Source organism: Ascidiella aspersa, chromosome 2, assembly GCF_963924565.1.
Source record: "Ascidiella aspersa chromosome 2, kaAscAspe10.2, whole genome shotgun sequence".
Taxonomy (NCBI): domain Eukaryota; kingdom Metazoa; phylum Chordata; class Ascidiacea; order Phlebobranchia; family Ascidiidae; genus Ascidiella; species Ascidiella aspersa.
In genome coordinates this window covers 30,306,109-30,319,180 of record NC_139448.1, presented here as the reverse complement: position 1 = coordinate 30,319,180, position 13,072 = coordinate 30,306,109, and the positions used below count along the sequence as shown (strand labels likewise).

Genomic DNA, 13,072 nt, shown 5'->3' with positions numbered 1-13,072 from the left:
AACCAACCTTCTGTCAGAAATAACTTTGGAAATCATTAATCATGGCAGTTCGTGGATTACCACTTGGCTCAAGAATCAGACGGAAGTATATGCAGTATGAAATTACGAAACTAAGGTTATGGTGGATGAATTCTAGGACACCCGTATATGAGTGGATTGCTAAATATCCACCTTGTTTTAGAGACATAAATGGGTGAAGTAAAGGATTGCACAGTTGGCCGGAGTCGGACTCTGGTTATATTTAACCAACCAGGAGAATGTCCAGTGATGCATTTAAGGTCTTCCAGACAGGAGTGCGATGAAGTGTAAAAATATTACGAGTTGAACCGGGTAGAAGTATGTCAAATGCAAAAAATAAAATACAAGACTTCAGACAGCTGTAAGCCTACTACACTTAATACGGCTCTGTGACTATTTAAGCTTACAAGAAAACGACAAAAACAACAATGCCGGTATATTGAGTTATTTTATTTATAGGCTATACACACAGTAGATAGGTATCAATCGAGACGCGTCATAGGAGTGAAGAGACAGCTAAATTCTTCTGCAAAACAAATAAAAAAAACATTATCTTTTTATAGTTTCGTAGCGCACAACTTACCGCTTGATCACTTCAAATCCGCTTCTCTTTTAAAATAGGATCAACAGTAATATTAAACAAAGCCTATATGCACAATGTGTGTGCGTTAAATTAGTCCTAAATGTCTGCAAAAGAGGAAAGTTAAACCTGAACAAAAACAATCGTGAAGTACCTGTAGGAAAAAATGGTTAAATCATAGTTTTTATTCTTCATTCGCCTGAAACATGCACCCGACTGACTAAATGTGAAAACTAACTAATTTCTGACACACAGCTTGACCAGTGTGTGCCTTGAATGTCCCACCCAATGTCCAAACGTGCGGTATACGATTAGAAACTAGAACCACGATATATACTCACCTTGCATAACGAGACATACCTGTATTTTAGAAAGTCACAGAAAATATAATTAAACATAGTCACCTGTTGGAAATGGTGACAACCGGCTTATCACCCCTCTCATGTAGTTGAATCCATTCCATGCATAGAAATTGATCGACGGCACCTTTAAACAGAAACAACAAAGTAAATAAACTTGGAGCAGCCGAAGAATTTAGTCTCGCGTTATGGTTTTAGCAAGGTAACATTTTATATTTTGTACGACAAAAATAATTTGACTAAATAGGATTTGCGTATTATTAAATAAGCAATTTCTCAAATATTGTGGACTCTAGCATTCTACCGGGTTGGGCTTTCGCCGATGAAATTGTGATGGTCTTGTGATTGCGCATCAGTAACGTGAAGGAATGGAGCTGCTGATCGTCGATCTGTGAGTAAAAACAAAGCATGAATAAGTTTTGCACTAAGGGCGTGCACTAAAATAGTAGTATCACTCACTTTATAACTTACAAGGGCAACTTGGTATCTTCTTGAATTGGAAATCTTTTTTGCCTTCCATTGTTATACAAGTGTCATGACTGCACTACTTTTCTTGACTAAATTCTTGAAATTAAATTTCTGACTTTTACTACCATTAATTTTGTTCTTGTGTCCTAATTGCAAAAATTGTAGGCTATATATAAACTTGCATAACCGTTATCTGAGTAGCTCAATAGTAACTACAGATTTAGTTGCTTTCTGACCTAAAAAGGACACAATAATTCAGCCTTATAGGGATTTAGCGCCAAATTTATATTACAATAAATCAATTATTTGAACTTGTCTAATGGGATAGGGCAATAATTTCGAATTGATTTTAAAAGGCAAAATCACTATAGGCTTTAAAGCATAATTTATTTATTGGATTTCGAAAATTATTAGGCGAGACGATTTTTTTTAGATTTACTAATTTGTTTTGCACTACAATTCGCTTTTATGGCTATCGGATAGTTCTGAAACGAAAAATATGGTTAACTATAAGATAAAAGAAAATATAATGGCTGTAGCTCAGTTTCGCCCAAAATTTATTATATTTAAAACTATCGGTTTAAAATTAAAAAAAAGTTGAATAGTTAGCTTGACAGATTTAGAGGAAACTTTAGTGAACTTCGATTGTCGAATATATTTAAAAATCAAATAAAAACTTGAAATTTTACTTAACAGACAAATGGAATCATCGTTGAAAGCCCGCAACGAATCCGCACGAAACTTTTAACGCTTAAAACGTACGTGGCTTCAACTCTGAACCTTTCATATAAAGTTGCCTCAAACTAACTAGCCTATAGCTGCTACAAACTACGCAGACTAACTTAAATCGCTGCGAAATGCATCGTCATGACCGCCAAACCAGCGAATTTTAAGCGTCGCGCAGGCACATTACGTCATGTGCCTTCGGTAAGGCGCAAAAAGCCACTCATTTTAAGGGTAGCCAATATAAACCGCTACAACACTTATCGCCGCTTTGTACGGTTTCTAATACGTCATGTAAACGCGGTTTTAACTATAATGTACAGCTTACTATGTGCAGCAAAAATATTCCCAAAAAACAGCAAGCGTGCTGACCGAATAGAAAAGGTATGTTTAACAGCAAGCGCTTGAAAAAAGGCATTTAGAAATATTTGTTGAAATTCGACAACCAAAGTTAACGCTACAGCCATTTAAATATTTTACATCACTTGGTTTGATGTGACGGCGAAGTTGTGACTGTAGTCTTGACGACTTCAGAGTTGCTTGCTAGGCGGGGTCAAGTTTGCTAAAAATACAAATGATAAAATTCTTCAAAACTCTTTCATACAGTATCAAAAATACAGCATCGTCGACCAGCAAACAATATGTTTGGGGTTATTTTTATAATAAAATAAATTGTTTCAATTAAAATTTAAAATGACAATCTAACGTGTTTTAAATTCGGCGAGATTAATGACGTTTCGGCAACAAATTCCAAATTTCGACAAAAATTTAAAAATTACCTCCCCAGTAGTAACCTTCCACCAATAGGCGAAATTCGTCCAAGGAAAGCTTTCCTGCGGAGTGAATCTTGAATTCTGAATGAGAAAAAATCAAACCAACGTTATCCAAAGGATCACATACAAAAGATTTTTATTCAAAAACATTTATTTGAAACAATAATGTATCTAGCTTTATATTTGTAATAGCAAAAATATTAGCTTCAAAAAACTATACGAAAAAAATCCTATCCGCTACGTTAAGGTATGCGTTTTCATTTTTTCTGACTGCTTGCTTATAAATCGTCATTGTAACAGTTTTACCTAGCATCTCGATCTTGCTACAATTTCCGTCTTGTTCTTTGTCCTTCGGCCACCCAGCGTTGTATCTTGAAAAAAGTGTGACACATTTAGGACAGTTGCCCACATATTCCACACACGTAAAAATTCATAAATAGAAAATTGCAAAAATATAGACTATTGAATGGGCCCCCCAATGCGCTAATCTAACTTCTACAAACAGTTTTATATAATATCGAAGAAGATGGTCTGCAGAATCTAATCTTTTTGTACCACTATACTGGGAAGCTAACTTTATTTTGTAGTATATCTTTACGTTTTCTGCTTTACTAATTCTTGACTAACACACCTTCAACTGGCAATTGTTTTACTCGTGGTTTGTGTAAAATCTCCTTTTTCTTTTTCCGTTGTTTTTCCCGCAAATCAAACTACATTCCACGAAGCGCAAGATTTGCTGTTCAATTATAGCTTTAAGCAATATTTTCAGCAACCTGTGGGCACAATCAAACTTTGAAAAAGCTATCCATCCTTTACCACAACTTTTTTTAAATTATTTTTCGTATAATCATAAAAGAAAATCTTAATGCTTATATTGGAAGCTATTATGAAATAAAACCTAATTTCTCTAATTTAGTGTATTAATCATAAAAAGCTCTTAGGCGACGTAAATCAAATAAACGTGAAATTGAAAAGTTTTAGATATGACTGATTCCTGCTAACTTGGTAGACAAGCGTTACGAGAATATAAATTTCTTAATTGTTATTAAATTGAATTTAAATTTGTGGTTTACATTACGTCTTTAATAGACTTTCCTTACGACGTTTTTAAGCCCATTTTACCTAAACGTTGCAAGTATAGAGATGTGTTTAGAGTCCTTTTAAAAAAAGCCACCGCCCATGATTGAGAACCACTCGTTTCGGCAAGTTTACTATTTTTTAATATTGTAATGTAAGCCCTGCATAAGAGTGGAATGTCTCTATATTTTAATGAGGAAAAACATTAGCGTAAAATGAGGAATTAATTCATATCCTACCTCTACCGAAAGCTAACCAATTGTACGAGTTTCGAAACTGACGAAATCTCTAAAATTGGTATCACATTTTGATTTATTTGGAAAATGGAATATACAACCTTACAGGCAATTTACACCAAAAAGCAAAAGTGTCCTAGAAAAGTTCCCAAAGCTTAAATTAGGTCACGGAAAACAGTATAGCTGGATTACGGTCACAGAGCTTTCGGAAGTGTGGCCATCTCATATAGCCTACTTGAGCTACTCGTAAACTAAAGCATTCATTTAATTAAATGTAACTCCTCAGATAACTTTTTTCCTTAACATTCATTGGAATTTTTGCAAAGATTAAACACGACGAGAGTTTGTTCTTTATTGGCAACAGTCCATTGTACATTAAAAATATAACTTCTGAGTATGACACCGCGATTTGTTTTGCAATAAAACGCAAAATTGGAGCAAACAATATTAAAATCGTTAAAAGCAAGCACAACACAGTAAAATTCATTTAAAAAGTTGATCTGTCACCCGTACATAAACTTGATGTCGGTATCGCCAAGTACTCGTTTTACTTTTTGGTCGATGAGATCTGATTCCGCCACGGTCAAGTGGTTTCTCCAAGCCCCAACTTGGCCTGAAATGTTGTGAAACTTTAATCGCTATACGTTACCACTATTTAAAAAATAGACTAAATATCCATTTATGTAAATTAAACTTTAGCCTTGTAGCAGTATACTCCGGTTATGGACAATCAACTGACGGACCTTGGTCCTTTAACCAATTTACTAGACAAATTAGCCTACGCACTATCCAATTAATAGGGATTTTTTAAGAACTGGAAAAGATACGGTGTAGAGCGCATGACTATAATTTACCGACTAAGAGATTGTGTTTACAGTAACTTTTGTGATGTATTTGCTTATGCCACAGATTTATTGCCTACTCGCTCCAAAGTGCAAAGTAGTTACTGGCTTGCATTATCTCTGTGCTGTCAGCTCAGGGATTTGTGTACTTAAGACCGCATTCCGCTTGTAAAAAAGGGCTTCTTCTCAGTTATCGTCTTGCTGTTCGCAACTTTGATATTGCAAGTAGCATCTCCTATATGCTAACTTGTCCGCCTTCTATAGTTTAACTGGTTGTTCATTTATCAGATAATACAATTAATAATCACCAGAGGTATTGTTGTTGGCTAACGAGTTATACGCACGCAACCTTCAAGCAACCTTAAAGCGAGAGTCAGAAACTTCAACTAAACTAATCTCGTGCCCCACAACAGATTCTCCTACAAGCTGGCTATAGCGGGACAATGTTTTCTCCTGCACTACTTTATATTATTTGACCGAATTTTAAACAAGTTTCAAGTTCATTTTAAAACGAGTTAACTTGTTTTTAATTAAAAAATTATGTGGAAAACAACTTGTAACGTCAAAAAAATGCAAGTTGGATTTAGAGCTAACGATAATATTTGAATATGTGCTTGCAAATTTTTAAACTATGTTGCGAATGCTATGTGCAAGAAATGCCAAATGCAAAAGGCAACAGGACTGGCCTACCTTTTCCGTAAAACTTTAATAGACCTTTCTTCTCTGTACCCAAGTCCTCCGACTTCTTCTTCATGGCGCTGAAGGAGGTCTTCTCGACGACCCAGTCCAACTGTTTTTCGCTGAGATCCTCACCGATAAACCTGGCCAGCTTACGGATTTCGCCACGCGGATCCTTAAAGAGATGCATGACCATTGTGTTGTAAACAAGTCAATTGAAATAATCCCAGTCAAGAAAAATTACTATTATGCAGTCAAGTCTTTTGTGAAAAAAAAAACAGTCAAGTCTAAGTGATTAGTTGCTTAAGTAAAGTAAAGTGTTTATTAGAGAAAGTAAACTTTAATTAAAGTCAGTGAAAATAAAATAAAACGATAAAGCAACAAAATTGGTAACCTCTTCCGATAACCAGCATTATCTCAATTCAACAATAACAAAAACGTAACATAGAGCGAGCAAAATGTTTTATGGTTAAAAATTGAGATAAATAGCTCCATTTTAAAGTAACATTTTTATTAAAAACACTTAATTTTAACCAAAGTCCAAAAAACTTAACTCAAGTCAAGTCATGTGAAAATCGTGAATTAAATGCACTTTAGTCAAGTCATTGACTTATGTCATAAAAACACATATGACAGTGTTTAACAACACTTATAAAAACCGGGAAGGGTAAATGGATTTTAATAGTCCAACACCAATTTCAAACGTATTACATCTAAATAATTTGTTCACTTCTTTAACTTTCAAAATACAAATGCCGAACTTGCGAAAAACGCATTTCCTTCCCGAGTTGCACAAACGAATACGCGCCGAAGCAGACAACGAACAATATTTTAGTTTTACACTATAAAAGGGGAAAAGCTTTCAATAAACTAAAATGAGTCGCAGACGAAAAAACTTTTAAAGGCCCCTGCTTAAAGAACCTCAATAGTACAGATCAGGTAGCTGAAACTAAAGTATTTAACGAACCTTTTTCAGCTCCTCAAAAATTAGGAACAAAACGTTTTCGTTGTTTTTGTGTTCATACCATTCGCGGATACTCTCCAAGTAGCATTCGTCCTTTTTCGCTAGGACAAGTTGCTTTCCTAAAAAATCCCAGACAGAACAAATTGAAAGGCAGTTTTGTCTCGCTAAACCCGATGGCATCCATGTCTAGTTGGCTAAATACGTTGCTACTCTTACTTCACCAAAATGCCTAGTAAAAAAGGCCAATTTACTGATACTATAGTTCGCCGAAAACATTGGTTAAGGTTATCTTTTTATGACACTACTTGGTGTTAACGTTTAACTGTTTCCAGTCGTGTGAAAACAAAGGCATTTGTTCAAAGTCAATTAGATTGTCAAAACTAAGATATTTACAGTTGTTTTTTTTGCCCACAATATGCTATACACATTTCAGATCCCACTTTTAAACCGTCTGTAGCCTATACAAAATATTTTTTTTGGTTCTTATTCCGCCCTCTTTAAAAAATAATTGCCCACCTCGATTCTACGGGAATGAACGTAAAAACTGTGTTTTCTTATTGAGCCACCTGTTAAATAAAGATCGTAGAACTTTCTTTCGTCTTGTGGAAGTAGATTTTTCCAGTTTTTACTTTTGGCGAGTGGATCGGACATCATGAAGTTGTACCAAGACACGGCTTGGTCTTTCGGGTTTCGAATTATGTAGATTACCTTGGCGTTCAAGCAATATTTATCGTGCAGTAAATTATACTGCCTTTCTTTTAATACAAGTCGATTACGTAATTTATGTATTTAGTTTCCAGGACATCACAAATCCCAATTAAAGTGCGTTGTATGCAAGGCAAGGGCAAAGTCAAGATATGCCTCAAACCATTTCCTTTACTATTACGTGTAACTAAACACCTTTATTAATCATTTGCCATTAAGTCAAATCATAAAGTTGAATTATCATAAAGTATTTGAGGAATATATAAATACCATCTTGGAAAAGTGCGTCATTGCTTAAATGCATGTCAAATGTATTATTTTGTGATTATTATGGTTTACAGTAAAAAAATAACGTTTTTGTTTTGTCTTTACGCTTCATAAGAGATAAAGATAAATTGACATTAAAAGATAATTGATGCACATTACACGATAATAGAATAGACTTTCTGTTTTTTCCTATTTCGCTTGTTCGCCAACTTAAAATATTGTAATGTGTCGTGCACGGACCTTTACTCCTTTTTTCGTGTACTTTTTCATATTCACCAACGGCGCAGGCAGATGTGTACCAAACAGCCTGCGCTTAAACGGCAAGTTCTCCATGACTTCGTACTTGGATACTTAAAAGTAAAACAACTTCCACTGAAAGAAACGTTCCTGGATATTTGTACATATGTTTTTTAATTGTGAAATCCAGTAATTCCACTTAGAATATACACCTGTAGGCCTATATATATTTCAATTTTACAAAAAAATGAAACCGTACACCTATACAGCCAAAATTAAAACGTTGCAACAAACGTCATTTATTTTTGTGGTAAATACGATGTTAGTAAGTAGTCATTTTTAGCGATGATTGTTTGTAATTAGTATTTTTTACACGAAAGTATAGAAATGTAATTTCCGAAGGAACCGACTTAAGTCCCACTTAACTTAAGCCCACGCCACATCGTACACATCAGTGTTTAATATTCTAACTTTTGAAGAGGTTTTGTGACCTGTTTATTATAATGCAGTAATATACAGTGCCTGTTATGAAAAATCGCTTATTATCAATTTATCAGTGTACCACTTACCTGGTCCATACCCAAGGTAGAGAAAGAAGTAGGATACGTCCAAGTATTTTTGTAGCAGTTGCGGGTCGTTGCGTCCGAAAATGTGTTTGATGATTGAACTTACCCATGTCATTCCTAGTAGAAATGTGTATCATAACGGTAAAGCAAACCAGTTTGTGTACACAGCATGTAATGTTTTTAGCGTTGCAGGATTATGTTTATAGCCTTGCAGGAGTTTATACCGTTGCAGGACAGGTTACTTTAATTGTTCGGCTGAATGATTAAGCACTTGAGACGCTTTTAGGCGACGCCTACTGTTTAAAAACTATTTTTTTGTATAATTCTTGCTAAATAGAAAACCTTGAGGCATAATGGGTGTTTTTACGTTCGAACAGATGGGCAACCTTTTTCTCTCAAATTTTAATCGGTGTAGGTGTTTTTTTAGACTACAATAAATTATAAAAATTAGTATTGCCATCAAAAAGAAGTGCTATTGGCAACTGTTGTTCATCGCTGCCACGCAAAAAAGAAATGAAAACAAAAGCTAACCTGTTTTGGGATAATTGGAAATCAGAACGTCACCGGATTTTACTTCGAGCTTGTCAAAGGCGTATTCGGCGCTCTCAGGTTCAAACCCGGGATGGAAATAGTAGTCTTTGTGCAGTTTAGCTTCACCTTCGCTGGCCGGTCCGACCAAGAAATCGACGTATTCCGACTGTTTTGTTCGGTGTTCTGGCGCAACCAAATTAACAGCCTTCAAAAGCGGCTTGATAAGCTGTATTAGTTCGTCCTTGTTCTGCATTTTGCCCGAAAAGCTTTAACTCTAAAGTAGGCTTTGAAAATTTAGCTCAGCGAATCCTAAAAATAGTAATAAACGTTTCGAACGGCGGCCAGAGTTGACGGGGTCCCAGAGTTCCAAAGTCCAATCCGCTACAATACTATGCTGTGAGTTGTTCATTATTCTTTTATCAAAAAGTAGATAGCGTCATTTAATATGCCATGAAGCAAAGGGGACTCGCCACGGTTAAAAAAAATCTGAACCATGCAGCTACGTATTGCTTGATAGCCGGTGCACTTCTAAACCTAAATACATGTTTTATGTTCATGCTGCCCTCGCAATCCTACAAGTACATTGACAGCTAAGATTGACTTATCCTTTATTAGAGACTTACTATTTTTATTATTTCTGGTAATATGTATATTTCAACAGGTGAGACATGACCACCGTGCTATCTGACTCCATTAAATCGAAACTAAAACAAACTGCCATTGTAATTTAAAGAGCATACTGTCAGGTCGCTTACAGATTTATTCTATATTCACATAATTTAGCATATTTCGATTTCAATAAAAGAGCTTACAGCGCAGTAAAAACACGTGTTGCCAGTAAGGCGTGCATTGTTGAGTGTCGTTTTGTAGAATTCGGATACAACTAACGTTGCAGTAAAAGGGAATGTGTTGGGGATTAAAACTAGCCAGTTAACGAGCAGGATGCAGGGAACAGGAAATGCGCCAGAAAGACTTTAGCATACTTTTAGCACACGCACAACAAACACAGTACTGTAAATAACAAATACAGACGCTTGTTCGCTACAAATGCTACAAAAAATAGCAACCTTTGGATATTGATTTGCCTAGCTTTTAAGCACACTTGCTTAAAATATAATTCTACCTGTGTTGATTGTGCCAATATTCTCTACCCGCAATAGACTAATTTGCGGCTTACATTCAACCACGTTTTTATGCTTTTCTTTTGGCGCATAAATACTTTGCTTTACGACATTTTCGAGGTCCTAAAAGTACTACATTTTTCATATTGCCTTTAAAATGATATGTTAAGGCCGCCAACAATCCTATGGGACATAACAACCTTAACGCCGCAGTCCTCGTATGTAAGCAAACGCAGGGTCTCAGTAGTTAATGTATAATTTCTTGAACCAAAACGGCTCTTGCTGAAGAAACTTCGAATTCCAAAGCACCTTGTACGAAGTTAAACCGATATCCAATCAACAAAAATATTGCAGTCCAAGTTTACAGCTAAATTTTGCGAGCCTGGAAGTCGTCACAGCTATTCGATTGGCAAAACAGAAATGTTGCTAGCAACCAGTTGACAGCCAACGACTAAGTTCAAGACCTGGTTTACAGTCTGCTGCTAAATCTTTAAACTCCTGCGCTTCGCTGCACACGCCAACCCTGGCATTAATACACGCGCTGTTCTTGTTTTGAATCATTCAGGCGTAATGCCTTAATTGTTTTGCCCTGCTTGACATATTATTTTGTGTATTGTATCTATAACCCAAAGTATCAATGACAAACTTAAGCCACTACCGATCTATTTTGTTATTTTTTTTTTAAGTAAATACATTCAAAAAGCTATTTTAATCCTGGTTTCAAATGACATAACTTACAGTAGGTATTCAGCCCAAATTTTAACAAATTACAATTACAAATTACAAGTGACCCAACTCTGCAGTACACCTATATCTGACAGCTTAAATTGTTGTTATTATTTTAGCAAACGCGAAATATTTCGATGGGGTCACAGATCAACATGCGATATCATGACATTTCTACCAAATTACTGTACACGGTAACAATTGGACCTCTGTTTTCCCTAGTAGGCCTACATAAGTATTGAAATGAGGCATGAGCCATGAAACTGAAAACTAAAAATTTGCATCGTTTCCTTCCGCACATTCATCCACACGACGTTTGTTATCCGCAGTACATTTTTTTCATCCGCACAAGTGCGTACATTCCCACGGGTTGAAAAGCACTGAACTATACAATACAATGTTTGAAAGCAATTTTAATTGACCCATTACTAAATTACTGTGTTACGTCACAGAGGAAATCCAACAATAGGGTTTTAGCAAATGATATTACTTTTAACATTTTCTGATATTGGTTATTGGTAATCTTCTGGTATACACGTTATATTCGGAGGAAAATTATTGCAGCGCGAATATGAGATTTTATTGCACGCTTGGTACAAATACGCACTCACCGCTTGAGATTTTCGGCGTACAAGATCAACCTGTATCAAAAATCGAAAACAAGTTTGTCGAACTGTAGACCTTTCTCGTTGGAACAGCTCCGTCTTCAGTGGAAAAATTCCAGAACGATTTGGCTTTCAACGTTTCTATGATGATAGTCGCCGTTCTAATGTTGCTCGTCATTTTTATTACTGGGCCCGCATTCGCAAAGAGGTAAGCACAATATTGTTCATGGCTTTTTGTTAAAATGATTTTGAAGTACAAAGGTCTACTTTTCTTGACATTTTGAAATATCTAAGCAGCGCGTTTTTATTTTTCCAGAGTATTTTATATAGTTCGAAAGACAGTCGGATGCATTAGAATGGGAAAACTATAGTTGAAGAAACCCATTGCGATAAAAATAAACTTAACAAAACAAATATAGTAACTTTTACTTTTCCAATATTTCTGTAGAAATTCTTATTAAGGCCTATGTTTAATTTTCCCATGTGAATATTTTGGTTATTTGAAACTTGTGTTTTTCATATACAGTTTGATGTAAGCGAATTAGGGTGCGTTTACAAAACAACAAGTTATCGAGATTAAAAACAGCAACTGTTAGTCAATTTCTGCGGTCAATATTTTGTAATGCATATAAGATCTTATTTCTGGTGAATTACTACAAAGACTCCAATTAAAAAATAATAAATTTTAGTTTTTCTGAACCAAAATTTCAGACGTTTTTTTTTCGTGGACTCGTCTACAGCAGATAGTAATTCTAGTACTACTAATATCAAGGCTTAGGCCAGTAGTGACACCATTTCTGTGTGATTTTGCTTTTTATGTATACGTCAAAAAAGCTGTTGAATTCCTGTTTTCGAACTTTTCGATGGGCCTATAGCCCTATAGTGTGCACTTAAGTACTTGTTAATTTATTATAGCAAAGCCTGTTTGATAGGTTATCGCAGCATGGCTGTAAAATTACATTTGTTTAATAGAAGTGGGGCTGGTTGGCATTGTTTATCATATTCGCGAAATCCCATCGATTCCATCTTATACTAACAATTTATTATTTTAAAAATAGTCCAATTCAATATCAACGCTGAGCCATGACCCCAAAACTCTATTTTTCTCTGCCAATTACTATACGTAAATATGTAAGATTAAACATTTTTTCAAACTTCTAATCAGTTGAATACACTTTCCCGTTTCAGGGGGTGTATTCATCTGAAATCGCGATGCGTACCATATCCTGTTGCGCCGTCTGAACTCTTCAAAGCACACTTTCTGCTCATTAGAATATAAATCTTATTACGTCTAACAACATGAGGATCTCGCTTCCATGAGTATCTCGCTTTCATTTTAGCTGCATTGCATACGAGTTTGCTAGAGTGCGATAGAAGTTTTTTAAACTAATTTTTTAATAACGAAACTTTAACTTTGTGACGCCATTTAAAAAAATTATTTTATTGTTGCTTTTACCAGTGGGCAATTTTCATTTTTAAACACGGTACGAATTTGTCTTACGTTGTACGCCATCATTTGGTACCGATCACGTGTTGTTTTAATATCACACAAGTTGAAGAAATACTGCTACCACAGGGGTCGTGTATTAAATATAC

The 13,072-nt window shown here is 35.4% G+C and overlaps 1 protein-coding gene across 1 annotated transcript; it reads right to left on the bottom strand.

The window, feature by feature from the left end:
* Positions 1–4,645: 4,645 nt before the first annotated feature.
* On the bottom strand, positions 4,646–13,049 carry LOC146164807 (amine sulfotransferase-like). Its single transcript, XM_083381177.1, has 7 exons — positions 9,025–13,049; positions 8,497–8,610; positions 7,931–8,040; positions 7,285–7,426; positions 6,722–6,837; positions 5,767–5,929; positions 4,646–4,847 (listed from the first exon to the last, which is right to left on the bottom strand). Exons 1-7 carry the CDS (start codon positions 9,275–9,277, stop codon positions 4,738–4,740), a joined length of 1,008 nt encoding a protein of 335 aa, XP_083237303.1. The 5' UTR covers positions 9,278–13,049; the 3' UTR covers positions 4,646–4,737.
* Between the last annotated feature and the right edge of the window lie 23 nt (positions 13,050–13,072).